Source organism: Cnephaeus nilssonii (genome assembly GCF_951640355.1).
Source record: "Cnephaeus nilssonii genome assembly, chromosome: 5".
Classification (NCBI taxonomy): domain Eukaryota; kingdom Metazoa; phylum Chordata; class Mammalia; order Chiroptera; family Vespertilionidae; genus Cnephaeus; species Cnephaeus nilssonii.
This window is the reverse complement of record NC_137076.1, coordinates 43,188,248-43,211,729: the sequence shown is the minus strand read 5'-3', so window position 1 is coordinate 43,211,729 and position 23,482 is coordinate 43,188,248. Positions and strand designations below refer to the sequence as shown.

At 38.4% G+C, this 23,482-nt stretch overlaps 1 protein-coding gene across 1 annotated transcript; it reads right to left on the bottom strand.

Moving 5' to 3' along the window:
- Nucleotides 1-282: 282 nt before the first annotated feature.
- On the bottom strand, nt 283-23,482 carry TDO2 (tryptophan 2,3-dioxygenase; the record flags this gene model as incomplete). Its single annotated transcript, XM_079772064.1, has 12 exons — nt 283-478; nt 2,120-2,210; nt 2,837-2,916; nt 4,438-4,495; nt 5,393-5,504; nt 8,713-8,820; nt 10,311-10,497; nt 14,068-14,195; nt 15,485-15,555; nt 21,364-21,454; nt 23,121-23,226; nt 23,448-23,482. 12 exons carry the CDS (start codon nt 23,480-23,482, stop codon nt 325-327), a joined length of 1,221 nt encoding a protein of 406 aa, XP_079628190.1. The 3' UTR covers nt 283-324.

The window sequence follows — 23,482 nt, the reverse complement described above, 5'->3', positions numbered from 1 at the left end:
ATAAAATATGGAACAATGAGATAATGATTAGGTTAAATGGTTACATTAAGGTAAGTATCAAGAGGCAATACATTTTTAATAGGAAAAGACCATATGTACAATGTAACAGTGTAACTGAATTCATTTCTTAGTGTCTTGTATCATCACGGAAATGCTTAGTCTTACCATAATAAATGAAATAAAATTCTTTCCGGGGTTGAATCAGAGCACCACAGTGCTTTACTACATATATACATATATTATCTTAGAAGTCTGTGCATTCATGAAAATGCATAGGAAAAACCCCACAGAAATCAGCGTTCTTCGTAGACTTTGCAGATAATTTTAATCTGATTCTTCACTGCTGAAGTAAGAGCTGTCACAATATTCAGTCGTGTAAAGAAATTTACGAATAATTGGGTTCATCTTCGGTATCCAGTGTCGGGGAATCAGAAACGTTGAAAGATTAAATAAATCTACAAATACCTTGTACCTATCACTGGAAAAACATATACAGATGTTTTAGATTTATTGAAATGAAATACTTTAAAATTTTCATCAATTTTATTTTTCAAACAATATTTTGCCATGAATAACTAGTATTCAATATTGTATTTTATATTACATATTGTATATGTCATATGTATTATATTAAGTACTATTAGTATTAAGATTGCCCCATTTTTTATTTTGTATCCAAAGTTCATGCCCATAAAACCATATTATTGATCCGACCAAGCTGGTTCAGATTAAAACCTAGCCTTATTATTGTCTCGTGTCGGACTTTTAAACAGTATTCAAAATAATAACAGTATTCAATATTTAGTCATTCATTAGAAAATATTTCCCACCTGCAAAGTAGCTGCCAAGTAACTGACATAAATGAATTTATAAATCGAAATGCCATCTTAGATTTATTATAAATGTCCAACAGAGTATTTTTGACACTAAACATTGCTTTTGTGTTTGTTAGTCAACTATTTTTTTATTTTATTTATTATTTTAACTGTTGCAGTTTTATAGTGGAAGAGCATTTGCCTTTGAAGTCAAATTTTGGTTCAAATCCTGTTCTGTCACTTCCAACTCCTACAATCTTGGATGAATTGTCTAAACCTCAGTGTCTTGGTTTCTAACTACAATCCCTGCTTCTGGCCAGGCCTTTGTGAAGATTTGATGAGATAATAACACACTAGAAATGCTGTTAATTAGTGTTCATTTTTCCCACCACCGGTGTGTGTGCTCATTTTGTACAATCATTTTATCTTAGATATTTACAGAATTTATTCCCAGGGAAAGAGAAAATATATAATGGTTGTGAAAATTTATACTGATGAATTTTCTAAATCATTCAACCTAGAGTTTCTCCCCAGGGAAAGTAGAAGTATAAAAATGATGAAAAATTGAACCTGTGCATTTTATAACTTAGCCAACCTGGTGGTACAATTAGGAATAAAAACTATGTACTATAAGGAATTTTTGGAGACTAAAGGGAACTATCTAACATATTCTTGATCTGACTATCTTTTCTCAAAGGGTTTGTAAGTTTCTCAGTTTTTGGCTGCATCTATCTATGTATCCTTCTATCTATAAGGCTGTGAATATTAAATAAAATAAGAACACAAATATCCTAGAAATAGTATCTCTACCATGTTTTAAATGCTCAGTAAATGTTGACCTTTTTCTTGTAAAAATTTTAAAAGGGCACTCCCTGGAGTAGATAGAAGTAGTTTTCATGCTATAATATATAGTCCTATCAGGAAATAAGAAACTATATTTTTAGCTGTATCATTCATCTCACCAAGTGTACATTAGTGGACATAATGATAACTATTTTAATCTAGTACAGACTTCAGCCAGAATGCGTTGACATTTTCTACCTGTATTGATTCCTCCATGCCCTCACAGGCATTGGTACCATGCTCCTCTTCATCACAAGATGAAAATAATAAACTTCCAGAACTAAGAATTTGTACAATGAGCTCCAAAAGTTCTAATAGGAATGCCTTAACCTCACTACAAATGTGTTGACAGCAGACAAGAACAAGTATAAATGACTTTTCCTAAATAATGCCACATATACATGGAGAAACAAAAACCTGGTGATTTTCACCAAGATAAAAAGGTGCATTCCCCATCTTACCTTACTGTTGAACGCAGGTACTGGTAGCCTGAGGACCCACCAGTGCCAGCTTTGCTGCCCAGCATTCTGTGCACCAGGCACACGTGGTTATCTAGGCAAACACACAAATTAACTCCATGGATATTTTTCTAAAAACCAGGGGTTGGTAATGATTATTGCTTCTGAGAAAAAGGCTCACCCCTTATCACTTAGCCATATGGAAGGTTCACCTATGAGAGTCACTTGAGACCAGCAGGTTGCCTGGCACCCACTTGGTTCAGCACCCCATTTGACTCCATCCGTGTTTACATTTAGCTTATAAACAACATAGGAAAGAGTGGGGCCATAGTTCGATTTTAATGAGCTCTGGTTATTTTGCCTCTCTAGGTTTCATATATTTTTAAATTGTATTGTCATAAAAATAAATAAATTACTATTATATATGTTAAAGTTTTCCTTGGACCTAAAGTTTATTTTTTTCCTTCTGATTATCAAGTAAAATATCTTCATGGGCTCCAAAGTTACTGTGGGCTCTAGGTACTGTGCCACTTGTGCATTGGATGAATAGACCCTCGGGGAGAATAATTGTCAAGCTGATCAAAAAAAAAAAAAAACTCACACAAAAGATGGAAGAAAAGAGAGAGCAAGAAGAAGGGCAGACAGGAGAAAAGGAGTAAAGGAGCCAGATCAGGGGAGAAGAGTTATAGGGTTGGAGCTGGGGGCGGGGGGAGGACTTACATCTCCATTTGGTCATGAGTGTGTCTATTTCCATAAGAGAAGTCAGCAACTGGAAAGGGACCTGGAATCGAGGTTCTTCCCTAAAGGAGAAATAAAACAAAGGAATATATTCAAGCAAATCCAGTGTGTTAGGAAGCGCATGGCTTTTATCATCTGTTGGCCCTGCAAACAGCTATCAACTTTGCTCTTAGGAATTGTGGCATCATCTCTGGATTACACAATCAATCTGAGCTTCTTCATCTCAAAAATGGGGATACTACCCCTCAATTTACAGGATTTGTTTAAAGAGTCTAGAATATTCCATGTAATTTACAGCCAGAGTCACACCTAACATGGAATCTCATTAAAAGGCAGTCAGATACTCTATCTCAGATTTCCCAGCTAATACAGTAAAAAACTTTTTCCGAAGGTATTAAAAAACAAAATAAATACTGCACACACACACACATATATATATAATATGTAATGTATATATTCTCTTTCTTCATCCAATCCTTCAACTAACTCAATATATTTTTTGCTTAATATGCATAAACTTGAATGGCATACATTTAGTAAGAGTTTAGAAAAAGAGTCAAAAGATTTTGTTTATGTTGTTATTCTGAAGAAAGATTGGAGAGGATAATTTAAATAAATACAAGTAAATAATATATCCAGTAAACAGGCATTTTTGCTATCTATTCTGACTCATTTAATTCATGAAACATGAAGATGAGGCCTTCATACATATAAAGGAGTATGTGGACATTTAAAGAACACTTCAAATGTATTAAACAGTGAAGTTAATTTTACTTGAAATTGTTGAATAAGCAGAACAACAGTTTACAAGGTATTTCCACTTTACAAATTTTTTTTCTTTATAAAACAGGAATAATTCTACTACATTGTTTAATGATGGAATACTTTTAATGACTAAATTTTTCAGGCAGATTGCACTGCGATCTTTTTGGACATTTAATATCCTATATAATAAAAGGCTAATATGCAATTGACCAAACGGAGGGACGACTGGTCTCTATGACACGTACTGACCACCAGAAGGCAGACGCTCAATGCAAGAGCTGCCCGCTGGTGGTCAGTGTGCTCCCACAGGGGGAGCACCGCTCAGCCAGAAGCTGAGCTCACGGTTGGTGAGTGCAGCAGCAGTGGCAGGAGCCTCTCCCGTCTCTGTGGCAGTGCTAAGGATGTCCAACTGCTGGCTTAGGCCTGCTCCCATGGGCAGTGGGCCTAAGTCGGAAGTTGGACATCCCCCGAGGGCTCCCGGACTGCAAGAGGGCCCAGGCTGGGATGAGGGACTCCCCCCTCAAGTGCACAAATTTCATACCCCTGGCCTCTAGTAACATTATAAAATTATAAAAAGAATATTTTATTAATTTGAGTGGGTGTTTTTTTAACCAACTACAGAGATAAAGTTAAACTTTTACTATTTAAAAAGAAAGAAAACCTCATGAAACCCTCACAATTAATTATTTTCTAAGCTTTTCATCAAAACGAATTAACTTAATAGAACTATGATTGAAATTTATAAGCTTTATATTTGATACATTATCTATAGCTAATCCTCAATTTTAACTTGTGTTTCTCTTCTAATTTGCTTTTACCTGTAAAAATATATCATCAAGGCCCCCTGAAGTGCTCTGTATGAGAGTCGTCTTTCACCTGCAAAATACATAGCAAGTTTTAATTTAATAGGTCATTTAGGGTAGTCGTATTAATTTGGCACCATCACCTTACATAATTGTTGTATGTTTTTAGAAAGCAATGTAAGTTTTAGTTTAAAATTTTATCCTTAGTTTGAAATTTGAAAAATATTATATAAAACATTGTTTTAATATTGGATTTTAAAAGGAGACTGAAATATATCTAGGATGTTCCAAAAATTTTTTAATAGCTGATAACATTTAATTTTCACACCTTTTCAGGTTTAAGTTATTTGAACTAATGGGTGAAACCAGACTAAGCTTTGAACACAAAAAATTTATCCTAAAGATTCACTTGATTTTTTTAAATGGAGATACATAAAAGATAAAGTTTACAGTACAAAACCAGCAACGGTTGACAAATTGAGGGCACACAAATACCAAACAAAATGATTCTTGATGTTTGGGATTCCATTGCTTCGAGTTATCAGCAGTACCTGGACCAGAATGGTCATCAATTTGAAAACAGGCATTGACAAAAAATTACTCATTTCTGTGGATTCTTTTAAATTTTGAAAATGAACTGTATGCTCTAATAACACTGACTTTATAATTATTCAAAATATGTATACATCTTTGGGAGTATATATTAGGCTCTGAACTACTTGAGAAGCCATTTTCCATGTACCTTGGTATCCCTCATATTTGACATATTATGAAAGTTTCTACCAATGTTTTTGAGACAAACTGACCATTTAAAACTGTTAATATAATGTTATCCTATATAACACTAACCAATGTTTGTTTCTATGAGTAGAATATCAATTTTCATTTTATTTCCCCAAGAGGGATTTGATCTTTTGATGCCACAATAGTACAGTGCCAAGAAACAAGCCTTAAGAATAAAATTACCTACCTTTACTAAGAAGGTGCTCATGACGTTTCTCATCAAATAATAAGAGTAACACCTCTTTTTGTTTGTGAAATTCAGCCATTTGTTCCTCCTTTTCCTCTGACTCATTTTTAGCCTTTGGAGAAAATACTTCATTAATATTCCCACAACCGAGAATAGATTCTTATTTTACAAAACATTGCCTTTGAGAAGTAGACTGGCCAGGTGCAGAAAAGGTGTACTTGGAATATTTACCATTTCACCTAATATTACAACTTGAAAATTATGGTTTATGAGAAGGAATCTTCCTCATAGTCACTGGTTCTATTCTTCAAGTTTAATTTAAGTGATTTATCAATCTTAAACATCCTATCTAATAAAGAGGGAATATGCTAATTAACCCTCACACCATCACAAAGATGGCACCACCCACAGCCAATAAGAAGGGAATATGCTAATTGACTGTCCCGCCCTCAAAGATGGCAGCACCCACAGCCAATAAGGAGGGAATATGTTAATTGACTCCCAATTAGCCCTCAAACATGGTGGTGCCCAGTCCCCTCAGCCCCCAGGGGTGGTAGGCGCACGGCAAGGCTAGGCCCACCCCCAAATGGGCCCGGCTGCTCCACACGCCTGCCTCCAGAGTCCCCCAGTCCCCTCAGCCCCCCAGCTGCCCAGGGCCAGCCCAAAGTGCAGGCAAACCTCGGATGGCAGCTGCCCAGCCGCCCAGGGCCGCCCAAGGCTCAAGTAACCAGGGCCGGCTGAGGCTTGCACTGCTGGCAGTGCAGCAGCAGAGATGTGATGGGGCGTCACCTTCCCCTGATCACCAAGTCACCTCCCGCCCCTGAGGGCTCCCAGACTGTGAGAGGGGGCAAGTTGGGTTGAGGCACCCCCCCTCCAGTGCATGAATTTTCATGCACTGAGCCTCTAGTTATCTTAATAAATATCATGAGTCCTGTTCTTAGGTGGGTATAACTGCATACAAGTGGTCAATATGACCAAATATTTGACAAAAATTATTTAGCACAGTAAGGTTATTCCACTCAGGAAAATTAAGAATTCCTAGTCAGGAAAACTATTAATGCTACTGAAATTCTATATTCAGTATTATAACCTGTAAATGTAATTTTTTAGATATATTTCATACTTTTCTTTTTATTCATTTCATATCAATTGATTTGTTTAAGAAAATTCTTATTTTTCTGCCTACAGCACATACTCTACTTATAAGCCAATTAATTAAGCTGAAAAAAAAATTAGTTAACCCAATTATCTTCAAGTTCTCAGAAGAACCAAACTGTTAAAAAGTTATATGTTTACTATTGCCAAGTAAATATTCCTTTTTTTTTTTTTTTAGCAAATGTCATGCACAGGTGATAAATAAAATAGTGAGCAAAAATTGAGTCCCGTGATCTTATTCAATATATTATGTAGTGGAAATAAGACGTAGAACAAATAATCACCTGAACATTAAATGTTGAACACTCAGGAGTGTCCCATACCATAGTGGTATGCAGAAGCAGTATAGTGCCATGATAACATAGTAGTAAGGGAGTCAGAAAAGGCTTTCCTGAAGACCTTGAGACAAGACCGAAGAATGAAAAGGAGTTACCTGGGGAAGAATATTCCAAACCCAGAGAATAACATAAAAAGACTGGTGATAAACTCAAAGAACTAAATTCAGCCTAAAGGAAATTCAGTATGACTGGCCCACGGGAGATCATAAAATGCCTTGAAGATTATATTAAGGATTTTTATTGTTATGCTGAAAGCAATGGGAAAACATCAAAGTGTTTTATGCAGAAGTCAAATGTGACTAGATTTGCATTTTGAAAAGATTACTCAAACTGCAATGTGGACAATAAATTGGAATGGAGCCATATTGTAAGCCTTGTCAAATAGTTGAGAGAATATGACTTTAGTCCAGGTGGAAAACAATGACAGTCTGCACTTGATGGGTGGTGGTAGATCAAAGAGAGATACTTGAGAACTATTTAGAAGGTTAAGTCAATAGCATTTGGTGATAGCTTGATGAAGTCAGTTGAGGAAGAGGGAGTTACCAAGGACCAATGGTACCAGTCTGACTTGACACACTAGTTTATAGGAGAAAAACTTGGAGAAGACCAAGTTGATACAGGAGTGGATGAAAGGGAATTTTTTTTCTTTTAATCAGTGTATGTTTGAGAGGACCAGTAGGAAATATAAATTAAGGTGTTAAGTATATGATCTGAAATTTAAGAGGATATCTATACTAGAGGTATTTGTTTGAGACTTACTGGTGCATAAATAGCTATTGAAGCAGTGGGTAGAAATGAGTTAATGTAGTGAAATAATATATACAAAGGATACAAAGGCTATAAACCAATGAGTTGGGAAATCCCACCATTTATTTGTCTAATGAGCCAGTAATGGAGGCAGAGAAATTAGACATTTAGATGAAGATAAAATATTGTGTACCAAATCTAAGAGGGGTGGGGGGGAATGTTCAAAAAAAAAAAAGAGTTAAATAGCCATTAGTATTGAACGTCACTATTAGCTCAAGATAAATGAAGATAAAAAAATGGCCATTGGATTTATGTACATGGAGGTTATTTGTGAATGAAGGGACAAGAAGACAGACTGGATTGAGTTGAAGATTGGATGAGAAATAAATGAATAATTATACTAACTACTGTTCTAAAAACACTTTACAGGTATTAATCTAATTTAGTGCTCATAATAATCCCATGAGGTAGATACTCTTATTTTCTATTGTATCAATGATGAAAGTGAAACAAAGAGAAGTCAAATACATTCAATGTCACACAATTAAGAAGTACAGGTGGAACTTGAACACATGCAGTGTGATTTCAAGACATTAAGCACTACTGATAAAGCCTCTCAAGACATAGAATTAAAACAACTCCTTCAAGAAATTTAGTCATGAAAAAGGAAGAAAGTCCTGTAATTTGAAGGAAATGAGGAATCAAGAAATCAACAATATTTTCTCAAGTGAGAAACTTGACATTGTCTGAGAACCAATAGGAAGAACTGTGCCTTTGTGAACCTACTTCTGTCTAGAATCAGTCATAATCTTGAAATGTTCGATACAAATAAAAAGGTATATTAACCTCATCTATTTATCAAAGAAACTCTTGCTTACAATGAAATTCTTAATTTAATTTTTATTGTATATAAATAAAATTAAATCAATCATATAATATATTCTAAGTATATGCTTTTGTGAAAGAAAAATAACATAAGAAAAAATGTAAGTTTAAGAGATAAGTGGAGAATTATTAAAATAAAATTTTCAATACTTCTTTCTGTAGTAAAATTATATTTACTTAAGGCATCATAAATACCTGAATCATACTGAATTCTTCTTCCAGGCCTTTAACAATATTTTTTTCCAACTTTTCCCAGAAGTTAAATCCATGTCGCTCTAAACCTGGTGTTCTTTCCAGCCATGCCTTAAGTAAACATTATTTTTAAGTTAATAGATTGTAAAATTTTAAATATGTGAGATACATTATAACTGACATTTATAAACTTGAAACAGAATATTTTCATGGTTTTGAGAAACATATATAATAAGGTGCTTTTCGTGTGTAAATATTTTCTTTCCCTTCAATTTCTTCATTTAAAAATAGAAATCAATTCTATTCCATGTCTTACTTTTTAATGAAATCATATTACAGCTGTTTAATCTTTATTTATTAAGAACTATGACTGGCTGGAGTGGCTCAGTGGTTGAGCATCAACCTATGAATCTGGAGGTCATGGTTCAATTCCCAGTGAGGTCAGATGTCAGGGTTGCAGGCTCCATTCCCAGTAGGGGGCGTGAAGGAAGTAACCAATCAATGATTCTCTCTCATCATTGATGTTTCTATCTCTCTTTTCCTTCCATTGCTCTCTGAAATCAATAATATATATGTACATATATATTTTAAAATATATATATTATAAAAATTCCTATTTATTCTATAAATCTATGAACATATGTAAATGTTGTTTTAATGCAGTCTCTGGTTTATTCTCAAAGTACTTTATGTCTTAAGGTCTGAAGGAATTAAAACATGTTTAATATATGATCTTTTCTAAATGCAGGAGCATGGTATAATTAGCAACTTTGAAATACACTAACTACTCAATTATTTTAATATTCTACAAGACTTTTTAATCAGAAATAAAACCTAATTCATACATCCCTGTGGGTTTTCATTTGGGTTTGAAATTAGCTTTCTGATTCTTTCTATCCCTATCTTTATAAGCTGTTATATATACATATACATATACATATATATATATATATATATATATATATATATATATATATCCATATTAACTGTAACCAGGGGATTAGTGTACAGAATATAATTCACCAAAAGAAAAGTTTAATCTGCAAATGAAAAGCCTCTATAAAGTAAATCAAGACAATACAATACTTATTTAATAATTTATTTATGAAGAAACAAATTAGTAATTTCTCAAGACCATTATAGACCCTTGGGGAAGTAAAACATAAAAAGAAAAATTCTAAAGAGTATATATACTCTTAGTAATATGATTTGACAAAAAATACACAACTTGTGGGACTTTTCAATTACAAATTATTTTGAAGAAATAAAGCTTATTAAATAATTAACCACACTTAATTTAAAAATCCTCAAATTAAATTTGCTTAGTAGGGATGTTTAGAAGAATTGCTTTAATAAGATGAGGAGGTTATTGAATATTAACATATAATTGGTTATATAAATGTTTCTAAAATTCTGAAGAGAGTTCTTAATATTTAAATACTTTAATTAGTTGAATTTATCAACGTAAGCATTTTATAAATTTTTGTTTTTATTTATAATTAATGTGACCAAACTTTGATATTAGTTGTACAATTCTTATCTAGCAGAAGCTAAATTAAAAAGAGGCATGTAGACCTTAGAAAGAGTATTTGAGCACGTACCTCCACTAGTTGCAAAAGTGTTTTTTCCTGCTCCGACTTCAGTAGCAGTTCATTTTCTTCTCCTTTGAAGTTATCACGATAATGTCTCCTGTTGTAAGGGACTCTTAAACTCTGAAAAACACCCAACTTGTTTTCTAATAGTCGGAACTGTAAACTCTGGAAGCCTGATGCTGGAGATAAGTACTCTCTTTGAGAATAAATGAGGGAAGAGAAGAAAAAGAGAGCAATGTGTTGACATTGTAAATCACAGTTTTATTCTCCTAGATATCATCAAGAACACAAACACATAGCTGCCTAGAATTGGACCTGTGGTTCGGGCATTACTGAAATAAGGAAAATGAGCTACCTAAACACCATTGTTGATATCTGTCAACCAATTTAAAGTTGAAATGTCTGTATAGTTTGTAAAGTGTCTTATGTATGTAGACATGCAGAAATACATATACACATATATGTGTATGTGTGTATACTAAATGTCTTCTTAAAATAAAAACAGGTGGGCATTGAGCAATATATTTTTTTCAATTGTGCTAAAAGACTCTTCATAATTTATAAATATTATACAATCCCTCCTAAAACTTATACTGTGTGTGTGTCTATGAGGCTTTTATTTTTCTTAATCCATTTAACTTTTTCACCTAGCCCCCTATTTGCTCCCCTGTGACAGCTGTCAGTCTATTCTCTGTATCTATGAATCTGTTTCTACTTTGTTTGTTAGTTTATTTTGTTCATTAGATTCCACATATGAGTGAAATCATATGGTATTTGTCTTTCTCTGACTGGCTTAATTCACTTAGGATAATGCTCTCCAGGTCCATCCATAATGTCGCAATGGGTAATATTTCCTTTTATTTCTAGCTGAGTAGTATTCCATTGTCTAAAACTTACATTCCATCATTGATGTCACTACCTACTATTATTATGAGCACCAATGACATATTGTAAATATAATACAGGGGATGTTGCCTAAGACAAAAAAAAGGCAATCAAAATGTTATTACTCCTACACTACACAGCTATACAACCTCTTACATTTTTGTAAGTGTCTTTCATCTAATTGGTACTAAGACTTCAATTTTTTTAATCCACCACAAAGGAATTTTGCTACATTTCTTTGAATGTCAAACATGTTGGTCTATATATTAAATTATCAAATGGACCTAATGTTCTAGGAAAATCTATTTTTAAATTTGGTATGATAAAAGCTTTTTTCTGAGTATATATTTATATATGTCATATATACATACATATATACATGTATACATATATGCATGTATTCATACATATACATATACATGTATGTGTGTACATATACACACATACACACCCTATATAATAAAGAGGAAATATGCAAATTGACCATCACTCCAACACACAATATGGCCGCCCCCATGTGGTCAAAGATGGCCGCCCCCATGTGGACACAAGATGGCCACCACAAGATGGCCGGCAGGGAAGGGCAGTTGTGGGCAATCAGGCCAGCATGGGAGAGCAGTTGGGAGGGACCAGGCCTGCAGGGGAGGGCAGTTAGGGGTGACCAGGTCTGCAGGGGAATGCAGTTGCAGCAACCAGGCCTGCAGGGGAGGACAGTTAGGGGCAACCAGGCTGGCAAGGGAGGGCAGTTAGGAGTGACCGGGCAAGCAGGGAAGGGCAGTTGAGGGTGACCAGGCCTGCAGGGTAGGACAGTTAGGGGCAACCAACCCAGCAAGGGAGGGCAGTTAGGGGCAATCGGGCTGGCAGGGGCGCAGTTAGGTGTCGATCAGGCTGGCAGGGGAGTGGTTAGGGGGTGATCAGGCTGGCAGGCAGGTGAACAGTTGGGAGCCAGCAGTCCTGGATTGTGAGAGGGATGTCTGACTGCCCATTTAAATGGGCAGACGGACATCCATCAAGGGGTCCCAGATGAGAGGGTACAGGATGGGCTGAGGGACACCCCTCCCCCGTGCATGAATTTTGTGCACCAGGCCTCTAGTGTGTGTGTGTATACATATATATATATATATATATATATATCCTATCTAATAAAATAGTAATATGCAAATTAACCATCACTCCATTACAACCACAAAGCCACGCCCACCAGCCAATCAGAGCGAGTATGCAAATTAACCCAACCAAGATGACTGCAGCCACAGAGAGAGCAGGAGAGAGGCTTGGGTTTCTCCGGCAATGGAGGAAGCCAAGCTTCCTGCACACCCTGGCCGGCCCAAGCCTCCACTCAAGGCTACAAAGTTTCAATTATAGAAGATAAATAAATCCCAGATACCAGGGCCTCCACTTGGGTCACCAGGGGGCATGGCCAGCCTGCAAACCACCACAGGCCCCTCATCCAGGCCACCCCACACCACAAGGGAACCCACACCCTGATCCGGGAACCCTTCAGGGCAAACCAGCTGGCTCCCACCCATGCACCAGGCCTCTATCCCAGTGGTTGGCAAACTGCGGCTAGCAAGCCACATGCGTCTCTTTGGCCCCTTGAGTTTTTGGCTCGCTAGCCACAGTTTGCCGACCACTGCTCTAAGGTATCACCCAATTCATTGTCCTAAAGCAGTGGTCGGCAAACCGCAGCTCGCAAGCCACAAACGCAAGGGGCCAAAGAACCGCATGTGGCTCGCAAGCCGCAGTTTGCGACCACTGCTCTATCCTATCTAATAAAAGAGTAATATGCAGATTGACCTTCACTCCAATTCACAAGATGGCTACCCCCATGTGGTCAAAGATCCTGTCCCCATGTGGACACAAGATGGCCACCACAAGATGGCCAGCAGGGGAGGGCAGTTGGGAGGGACTAGGCCTGAAAGGGATGGCAGTTGGGGGCGATCAAACCTGCAGGGGAGGGCAGTTAGGGGTGACCAGGCCGGCAGAGGAGGGAAGTTGGGGGTGACCAGGCCTTCAGGGAAGGGAAGTTGGGGGGGACCCAGGCCTGCAGGGGAGAGCAGCTGGGTGGGACCAGGCCTGCAGGGGAGGGAAGTTAGGGGTGACCAGGCCTGCAGGGGAGGGCAGTTAGGGACAAACAGTCTGGCAGGGGAGCAGTTAGGCATCAATCAGGCTGGCAGGGGAGTGGTTGGGGGTGATCAGGCTGGCAGGCAGAAGTGGTTAGGGGCAATCAGGAAGGCAGTCAGGCAAGCAGTTGGGAGCCAGCAGTCCTGGATTGTGAGAGGGATGTCCAACTGCCCGTCGGACAGTCGGACACCCCTCGAGGGGTCCCAGATTGGAGAGGGTGCAGGCTGGGCTGAGGGACACCCACCCCATGCACAAATTTCGTGCACCATGCCTCTAGTATATATATATATATATATATATATATATATATATATATATATATATATGGCTTTGGCTGCCTGGAAATGTAGAACTAAAATTGATAATTCAATCCATGACTTATTCTGATGCTTTTTCTGACATCCTTCTTTATCTATCACCCCTGTTTCTCTTTTATTTTTAGCTTTTAGTTTTTACAAAATTTGTTATATGCATTATATTAGCCACTTTAGCCATTTTGATAAGTAGTCTAAAATTATTTTTGGATAAAAACAGGGCACTGCGATGAGTTGAAATTAATCATATTATGTTTGTATGTAAAAACAAGTGATGAAAATTTTTAATAACTTCTCAAATTCTTTATGATTAAGACTCCCAAGTGCTGATAGTGACAGTGTAAGACAGGCTCCTCATGTCACACACCACACGTGCTCTCCTTTACCCCACCAAAGTGAGGAGGTGAACCCCACTGAGCTACCACAAAGCCACAGGTGCATACCTGAAGTCATTGAAATCCAAGGCTGTCATTGTTTCCAGGACAGAAAACTGCTCTACCAGTAGTTTAAGGATCACCACCACTCGATGCATTCGGGTAACAATCTTAAGCATATTCCTTTCATCCCTGACCTGATGGTTAAGAAATGAGACATTAAGAAATCAATTCTGATTTTTAGAAGTTACAAAATAGACTAGAAACAATAGTACATTCCTATGAACTTTATCTTTATTTCAGAAAGAAACATCGGAAGTGTAATTCTGTGGATATTGAGCTAATGATAACTGAATTGCTTGCAAGGAATGTCTGCAAAATCAGAATCATATATCTTTCTTTAAAAATAGAAAATCACAGCCCAGCCAGCATGACTCAGTGGTTGAGCATCCACCTATGAACCAGGAGGTCTCAGTTGGATTCCCAGGTCAGGGCACATGCCTAGGTTGTTGGTTGGAACCCCAGTGTGTGGTGTGAGGGAGGTAGCCGATCAATGATTCTCTCTCATCATTGATGTTTCTTTCTCTCCCTCTCCCTTCCTCTCTGAAATCAATTTTAAAAAATAGAAAATTACATGGAGGCAAGTTAGAAGTAAATTCTGGAAAGCAACACCCACTCATTTTAAAGCAAGTTTCTCTCTACGTTTGCTTCAAGGAATAAAGGTCACAGTAGCATGGGAACTTCTGGGTGAGGGTGAAGCAACACCAGAATAAATCTGCTCTTTACTGAGGAACAAAGTTGCCAACGACATAAAAGGAAATTGCAAGCACATATAGAAGAGGATTGCCTGTGTATGACTGTTCTCTTTTCCCCAGCCCCTCCTGATACCTAAGGCTGTGCCCTGTGTCTGGGAGGCATGTGGGAGCAGAAAGCAGGGCAGGAGGCAGGAGAATGCAGTTCAGACTCTGCCATTACCAGAGGTTCCACTGTTAGCACCCTGGTCCCTCTTGTCCTTTTCTGCCTATGCTCCCCACCTCCTCGACTTTTTTCTTTGTTTCTTTCTCCTGCTACTATTTTTTAAACCTCTTCCTGTTTACTTTCTTCATTATTGTTCCTATCTTCCCACAGCAAATATTCATTAGAAATACAACTCAGGTACTTATTCATTGCCAGCTATTCTGGCAGTCTACCATCAGCTAAAACAACTATTCTTAACAGCAAAAAATAAAAATAAAAAAATTAATAATAAGTGAGTTCTAAATAAGGGGCTTGAAACTGAAATTAGAAAGGAACTTGAATGAAATGTGAAACTCTGGGGTAGCAATGGCATTGGGAAAATGTGACTAAGCTCTTGTCCAGTGGAGGGAAATTTTTTTTTTTTCATTAAGTAATAACCACCATTTGTTGTTAATTTTTTTCTCATTAGGTATATTTTTTACATTCTCCAAAAATAGCCTGGAACCAATATTGTGATATAACAACTCACATGGCCATTCTGAAAGATCTCACAAACAGAATCTAATTCCCAGAGGATTTGCTTAAACCAGAGTTCATAAGCTGCAATGAAAAAAAAACACATTGTCAGTTGGAAAGTTTTGGGAGCCTCTTTGACCATCTATCTTACCTAATAATAGACAAACATGTAAATTGACCATACCTTTGCTACACCCATAGCCAATCAGAGTGACTATGCAAATTAACCAAAAAAGATGGCGGTTAATTTGCATACATAGGTGCCCAGCACCTGTGTCTGAGGAACATCCTGGCACCCAGGTCACTGTGAGGTAAGGCCTGGGCAGGAGTGGACCCCCCGCGATTGATCGCAGGGAGCTGGCGGTCCGCTCCTGTGATCGATTGCAGGGAGCTGGGGGTCTGCTTTCAGCCTGGGCAGGAGCGGACCCCCTGCGATCAATCGCAGGGAGCTGGGGGTCCGTTCCTGATCGCAGGGAGCTGGGGGTCTGCTCCTGCCCAAGAGTCTTTCGGCCTGCACAGGCCTGGGCAGGGGCGGAGTCGGCTATCAGAGAGCTGGAGGGCCCCTGCCCAGGCCTAAAACTTCGGCCAGAGGCTTTAGGCCTGGGGAGGGCCCAGCCCGCGATTGGTGTGAACTATACAGGAAACACCTTTTCTGACTGCACATTGGCTAAGCTTCCTGTATGCCACTCATAATATTCTTAGTAACTTGGGTAATAAGAATCCAAAAAGGTGATCTAGGGTTTTTCCACCACACTTCTGGAGAAAAAAAACGAAGGTCCGCTGCTGGAGGGCTAAGAAATGTCATATCCTGCCCTAGCCGGTTTGACTCAGTAGATAATGCCTCGACCTGCCGACAGCAGGGTCTGGGTTCGATTCTGATCAAGGGCATGTACCTAGGTTGCAGGCTCCTCCCTGGCCGGGCGCCAGATCAGGGCTCATGCAGGAGGCAACCAATCAAAGTGTTCCTCTCACTTTGATGTTTCTCTCTGTCTTTCCCTTTCTCTTCCACATTCTCTATAAGTCAATGGAAACATATCCTCAGGTGAGGATAAAAAAAAAAAGAAAGAAAGAAAGAAATGCCTATCCTATGAAAGACACATCTTGAAAATGCCTAAAGAAAGTTGTCCTTTTTTCTTGGTGAAGGGACTGGAGTCCATGTTGATGAAAAAACCTTGGTGACTGTGGTGACTGGCAGTGGCTGCAGCAGCGGGGTGATGGGGCTGGTGCCTTCCCCTGATCAGGCCAGTTGCCTCCCACAAAGGGAGGCCAGATTGCAGCTTAGGCCCGCTCCCCGTGGGGAGCGGGCCTAAGCTGTCAGTAGGACATCCCCTGAGGGCTCCCAGTAAGTGAGAGGAGGCAGGTTGGGCTGAGGGACTCCCCACCCCCAGTGCATGAATTTCGTGCACCGGGCCCCTAGTATATATATATAAAAGCCGAATTGTCCAAATGACCAAACGCCAGGTCGATCAGTTGCTATGACATGCACTGACCACCAGGGGTCAGATGTTCAATGCAGGAGCTGCCCCCTGGTGGTCAATGCACTCCCACAGCCAACCTCCCACGGCCAGCCAACCTCCTGTGGTCCCTTCCCCTGGCCAACCTCCCACAGCCCTGTTAGCTGGCCAGTCAAGGGACCCCATCTGTGCATGAATTCATGCACTGGGCCTCTGCTAATGATATAAAAGACATGTTTAACACATTGAAAGAAATAAAAATGTAATTTAAAAATCAAGAAATACCAATATAGCCCTAATTTATGCTATAACCAAATGTTAGTGATAAATGTATAATAGTGCTATGCATATTATCTATATGCTTTGTAGTTGTTATTATTATACTGATTTCTCTCAACAAATATGCTATTTAAGTCTTTTTAGGATATAGCACATAATCTAATTCTACAGTCCCCTTGGAAGATAGAGGTATACAGAGAAGCAGAACTGACACTCAACTTCATCTGTAAACTGAAACATCAATATTTACTAATCTGATGAATATGACAAAACATTGTGTTCCGGGGGCTTAGAAAATTTGGGGGATGACAAGCTTATGAGTAGTCTAAATCTAAAACTTTGTCTTATTCATCTCTTTCCCTCAGTATCTAGCACAGTGTTGGTATAGGATAAACCCAGGTGATTATTTTATGAATAAATGAATTAAATAGCCAATGGAGTTATTAGCTGAGCATAGAAAACCAATAATCTTAGAGATCTCTAGTGCATTCTACTTGGTGCTACCGTTTGGTTGCAGGCTATGTTTCTGCACTAATTAGGGAATCAAATTATATTTTAAATTACATTTCAGGATACTTTTGGAATTTAATTTTCATAGTTGGACAAAGAGCAAAGCAGATATTTTCTGGATCAGTTTACGTAGCGATTTTTTAGGTTTAGCTTTTTGTGGCTTGCCCCATGACTCACTGATTATGTTTTGTAACTGAAGGAGGAAGGGAAAGTCTCCCTATCAAATAATGATAGCTACCATTTGCTGTATGCATATTATATGCTATACCTTGGGCTAAGTGCTTAATGCGCATTGCCTCATTTCATCTTCACAAGAACTCTATGAATGATAAAATACAACAATTTTCTCGATTTTACACATGGGGAAATGGAAAGAGTTACTGGTTAAGGAACCTGACCAAGCTTTCCCAATTTATAACGGTAGAGATGGGATTCTAAACAATTTTCTGATTCCAAAATTTTGCTACCCGGCCATGATTTCCCCCCTATTGATCTTGTCTTTGTATACGCCACCAATACAAAGTAAGTAAATTATTTTCTGTTTTTTTTTTTTTTTTAAATATATTTTATTGATTTTTTACAGAGAGGAAGAGAGAGGGATAGAGAGTTAGAAACATCGATGAGAGAGAAACATCGATCAGCTGCCTCTTGCACACCCCCTACTGGGGATGTGCCCGCAACCAAGGTACATGCCCTTGACCGGAATCGAACCTGGGACCCTTGAGTCCGCAGGCCGACGCTCTATCCACTGAGCCAAACCGGCTTCGGCTATTTTCTGTTTTTAATTTTTATTCAAAGGAGTGAATCCTTTTAGCCAGTCAATGAAGCAAACTACCATTTGAGGAAAAAACACAAAGAATTGGTAAGCCAAGAAATCATATCTAGAAATGGACCAATGACTAGCTTGGGTCATTGGGTCCTGGACAATCAGAGGATAGTATTAGGACACCAACAATTTTAGAGTAAATCTTAATATATTGGGGTCACAGACCTCTTTAAGACACATTCACAAAGTTTTGCACACAATTTCAGAGTTCATAGACTTTTTAAACTCTCAAAGTCATGGACTCCTACGTGAAAAACTACTGCTCATGTTGTACCACCACTGCCACTAACCTCGACCAGCCTCCAGTTATTCCCTCTCAAGGTGACCTTCTGGGGCACCTTATCAACCTTGACCTCTATCCCCCAGTCAATGTGCCACAGATATTCTCCATGCAGGTGGGGGCAGTGGGTCTCTTGGGAGGAGGACTAGAGAGTCTAGTGGGACAATCCTTTATTCCATCACCAGTGCCTGCAACCTTTGCTCCTTCACCTACTCCTGCTATGGTTAGCAGTGGTCTCAATGACCCACAGTAAACCCTCAATTTTGCAGACCTCAATTTAACAGACTGGACTTCAGATTTAACAGACAAAATTTCCAGTCTGTATGTCATATGTGAAAATTAATACTCTGTTAATTTTTAAATGCTTTTAACCAAGATTTGCTTATAATTAAATTAACAGGTTGTTGGTTTTTTTTGTTAGTAATCCATTGTTATTTTTAACAAATTTTAGTGAATAGGCCATATGTTGGGAAAAAAAACCTGTAGTAATTTTGCCGACATAAATAAACATTGCATATCTACAACTAAAGTCTACATATTGAAATCCAAGAGTCACCACTTATAAACAACATTCACTGAATGATTAACACGTGATCACACCCCATCAGGCATGATAATTGGTTATGTTATCCCCTGGTGTGATTTTCTGCAGCAGTTTTAACATCTGCAGCAGATGTTCCCAACATGTGCTAAGCCGCTCCCCAGTCCTGTGCATTTGTTTACTCGCAGTGACTGGTGAATGCACGCATTTACTAGATCTATTCAGTATACATTTCAAATTACAGTAACACATAGCGAAAACTTTTCTTTGAAATTAAACTTTTCATATATAATTAGTTTTAATTCCACAAACATGTCTACATAAGTAAAAACAGGTAAGCTAACTAATGTGTCAAATTTTTAACATTCAGAAAACCTACTTCATTATAAAACAGACCTTCAGCTTTAACGGACTACCCCTTGCCGGAATTAGTCTGTTATATTGAGGTTTTACTGTATTTTAACTCTCTACAGGGATTGGCATGGCACCTGGTGGCTCCTAAGGCTGCTTGGCTGCCTGCAGTAGAGGCTAAAGGCTTGGAGATTTCTGAAACATGTGCTCATCACCAAGGACACTTCTATTGGGAAATGAGCTTCACCAACAGAGCTCTACAGCACATGAGACTGCAATCTAGTTGAACAAGAACAGCTTTGGTGTTGTCCCCAGCTCTCCTCTGGCCATCCAGACACCACTGATGCCAGACCAGAGCATTGATGTCTCCCTGCCTCTCAGTCATGGGCCCAGCCATGAAGACGGAGCCTCTGAGTGACCTGCAGGTGGCTGTGCAAAACAATATTGATGTGTCCTACTTCAGCTGCCTCATCCCACTCAACGTGCTTTCTGTAGAAGATGGCAAAAGGGAGCGCCAGGCCTTTCTTGCAACATGAAAGGATATTCCCAATGAAAATGAACTTCAGTTTCAGATTAAGGAATGCCATTTAAATGCTGACACTGTTGCCAGCAAGTTGTAAAACAACTATTGTCAAGAGAATTGTGGAAGGGCAGACAGGACATTCTGTATCAATCTCTGATGCTCACTAATGGCATGTGGATCTTGGCTAAGCTAAGTATCAGCCAGGATAGGCCAAACAGATGCAGTCACTGAAGCGAAGAGATGCTGAAGTCTCTCAATCACATCTATCAGGTCTACAACAGCATTTTGAAAAACGAATAGACTGGTCCAGTGCCATCAGGCCATCAGTTCAAATCAAGGACTCTTAAATGGAAGGAAGTGTAAAATCTGAACCCAAATATACTGAGGCTACCCACCAAGGTAGTGGCTAGTCTAACCTGTGCTAACATTAGAGCACAACCTGTTGGATAGTTTTAGCTTCCTGTGAAGGTTTGTAGCCACAGCTTCAATCACTTCCCACCTCTTGCCACCTGCTGCTGCTATCTGTCCTTCCTGTGAGCATCTCTGTACTGGGTCAATGCAGTTTGACATTTTGTAATTGGGGGCTCATTTCAAAAGCAGAAAAAGACAAAAAATATTTAATCAAGGAACAGTATCACTGAAACATTAAAAAAAGGAAAGAAAACACTGCCTGCCCAGAGGTTTTAAGTCTGAAAAGGATAAACACACATTTTCAACAAGATTTACATTTTTATTAAGTACCAGATTTATATGGGAGTATATAAAGTCACAATAAATTTGAGTGCTCTATTTCTTGAAAGTAATTTTTTTTTAACTTCCAAGTAGAAAAAAAAGTAACATCTTACTTAAAAATTCTTTGTCAATTCCAAGATAAAAGTCTCCTTGGACATAGGGGAAATCTCAAAGTTCAACCTGATTCAACTAGCAGGGAAGTAACATTAAAGAAGACTTACTAATCACAGGAGGTCCTATGAGAACTGATCTGACAGTAAAATATTGTTGAGCATTTCTAACAACCATGATTCCTTGATCTTTCACCATTTGACAGTTAAAAGAATTGTAGCTCTCCTTATTATTGATGGGAAATGCTTACGGAATAGTTATTGTCCAAACGTTTGTGCAACTTACCTTGATGAGTTATGATGAAAAGGTGTTCATCATGGATTTTATTTCCCTTTAGTTCACTTTGAAGCTCCTGTGCATTCAAAATTTTTTCTAACTTTAAACAAAAAAATAAATAAATAAACACCTGATTTTATACAAACTTCCAGCTATAAGATAAATGAGTTATGGAAATCTAATGTATAACACAGTGATTATATTAATAACACTGTATTATATATATGAAAGGTACTAAAAGAGTAGATCTTAAATGTTCTCACCAAAAAAATGGCAATGATATGACATAATAGGCATGTTAGCTAAATGTTATACCAGTAATCATATAGAAATATATAAAGGTATCAAATCAACAGGTTGTGCATCTTCATCTTGCACAATGTTATATAACAATTATATCTCATAAAACTAAAAAATGTGTCTGATTTTGAAATTGCAAAACTTGTTTTTTTATCAACTTTAATACAAAGTAGAATACAATACTGAAAAAAAGTCCCTGAATTCTCAAATTCTCAGGATCCTTTCTATTTACTTTTAAAAAATAAATGAGTCTTATTATAAATAAACAGTAAGTTGAATTTATGGTTTTTACTTTTTCTGAAGAATATTATATTTGGTAGGGTTCCATGATAACAAATGCTATCACACTATTGAGAAGTCATTGTTCTTGTATCTCTTAAAAGGAGTATGATAAAAGCTTGTCAAGTTGCTTAGCTGACTGTGTGTCTTCCACTATTCTATTCCCCTAAAGAGCCTATTTGAAGAAGATTTATCCATTCTTGATCAGCTTATCTTTAGAAACCCATAGATGAAGGCATCCAGAGCACCATCTATTTCACTTCTTAAATGATATAGAAGGCAAACAGGCTGAAACATACCCCAGAATAATCTCCAGTATCTCCTTTGTATCATCCTTCTTTTATTTATTAACTAGGAGCCCGTTGCACGAAGTTTCGTGCAATAGACTTTTCCTTCACCTGGCTGCCGGCACCAGTTTTCCGCCAGCAGCAGTTTTCCTCTGGCCACCCGCCGAGCAGAGCGCCTCCAGCCAGCAGAATCAGCCACCCCGAGAGGAACTCCGATCGGGAGGCGCTCCGATCGGGCGGGTGGCCAGAGGAAAACTGCTGCTGGCGGAAAACTGGTGCCAGCAGCCACGCAATCGGCCACCCCGAGTTCCGCCACCAGCGTCTTCCGCAGCGCCGGCCTAAGCAGTGCCGGCCGTTTAAGCCGGCGGGAGGAGCGGGGGTCAGGGACTCGCGAGTCCCCGCCCCCCACTCCTACCACCAGCCAATCGGCCACCCTGAGTCCCGCCCCCCGTGCCTCCAGCCGGCCCAATCGTGGGTGTAGCGGAGTGATGGTAATTTGCATATTACCATTTTATTAGGTATGATGATTTCGAGAAAGCATGGGCCTTTAACATTTCTGTTTTTTAAAAAGGGATTTAAAAGAGAATTTTTTCTGGAATAAGTTGTAATTACCTAGTCTAGGATTTAGTGAAGTTGTCGTATCTATACAAGTTGTACAATGCCTGCCAATTACCTACACTCATCTGATCATTTACACTCTTGCGCCCAGATTCTGGGTTCTCTGCCGAATTTTCGTATGAGTCTCTTGAATTATTCTAACAAAGTTGAGAAAGCATAAATTTATATGAAAATGGATATCATTAGGTCCAGAAAACTATTTGATGAGTGAGAGAAAAAAAACACTAGACAAAATATATGCCCAACAATGGAAGCTAAACACTACGATACTCAGCCACTTACATGCAGATAATTCCCATAGATAAGTCCTCCTTTGCTGGCTTTATTTATACCAATTTGTGATTTGTCTTCTTCATTGCCTTCTAAAGATAGTTTTCTTAAATCATATCTGCAGATTAAATATGTGATGTAAGAAAATAGATCTTGAGTAAGCACAGTAACTAATAATATGAGTCATTAAAATTCTCTTACTGCTATTTTTTTTTTCAAGAGTATTAACAAGGGAATAAGGGTGACAGTTTTCAATGCTCTTGAAATTCAGAAACTAAAGTCTTCATACTCAGCGTTTTTAAGAGCCTAACCATATTTAGAAGAGAGATAAATACTTACGCAAAGTCATTTCTTAAGAATGGGCAGCCACTCAT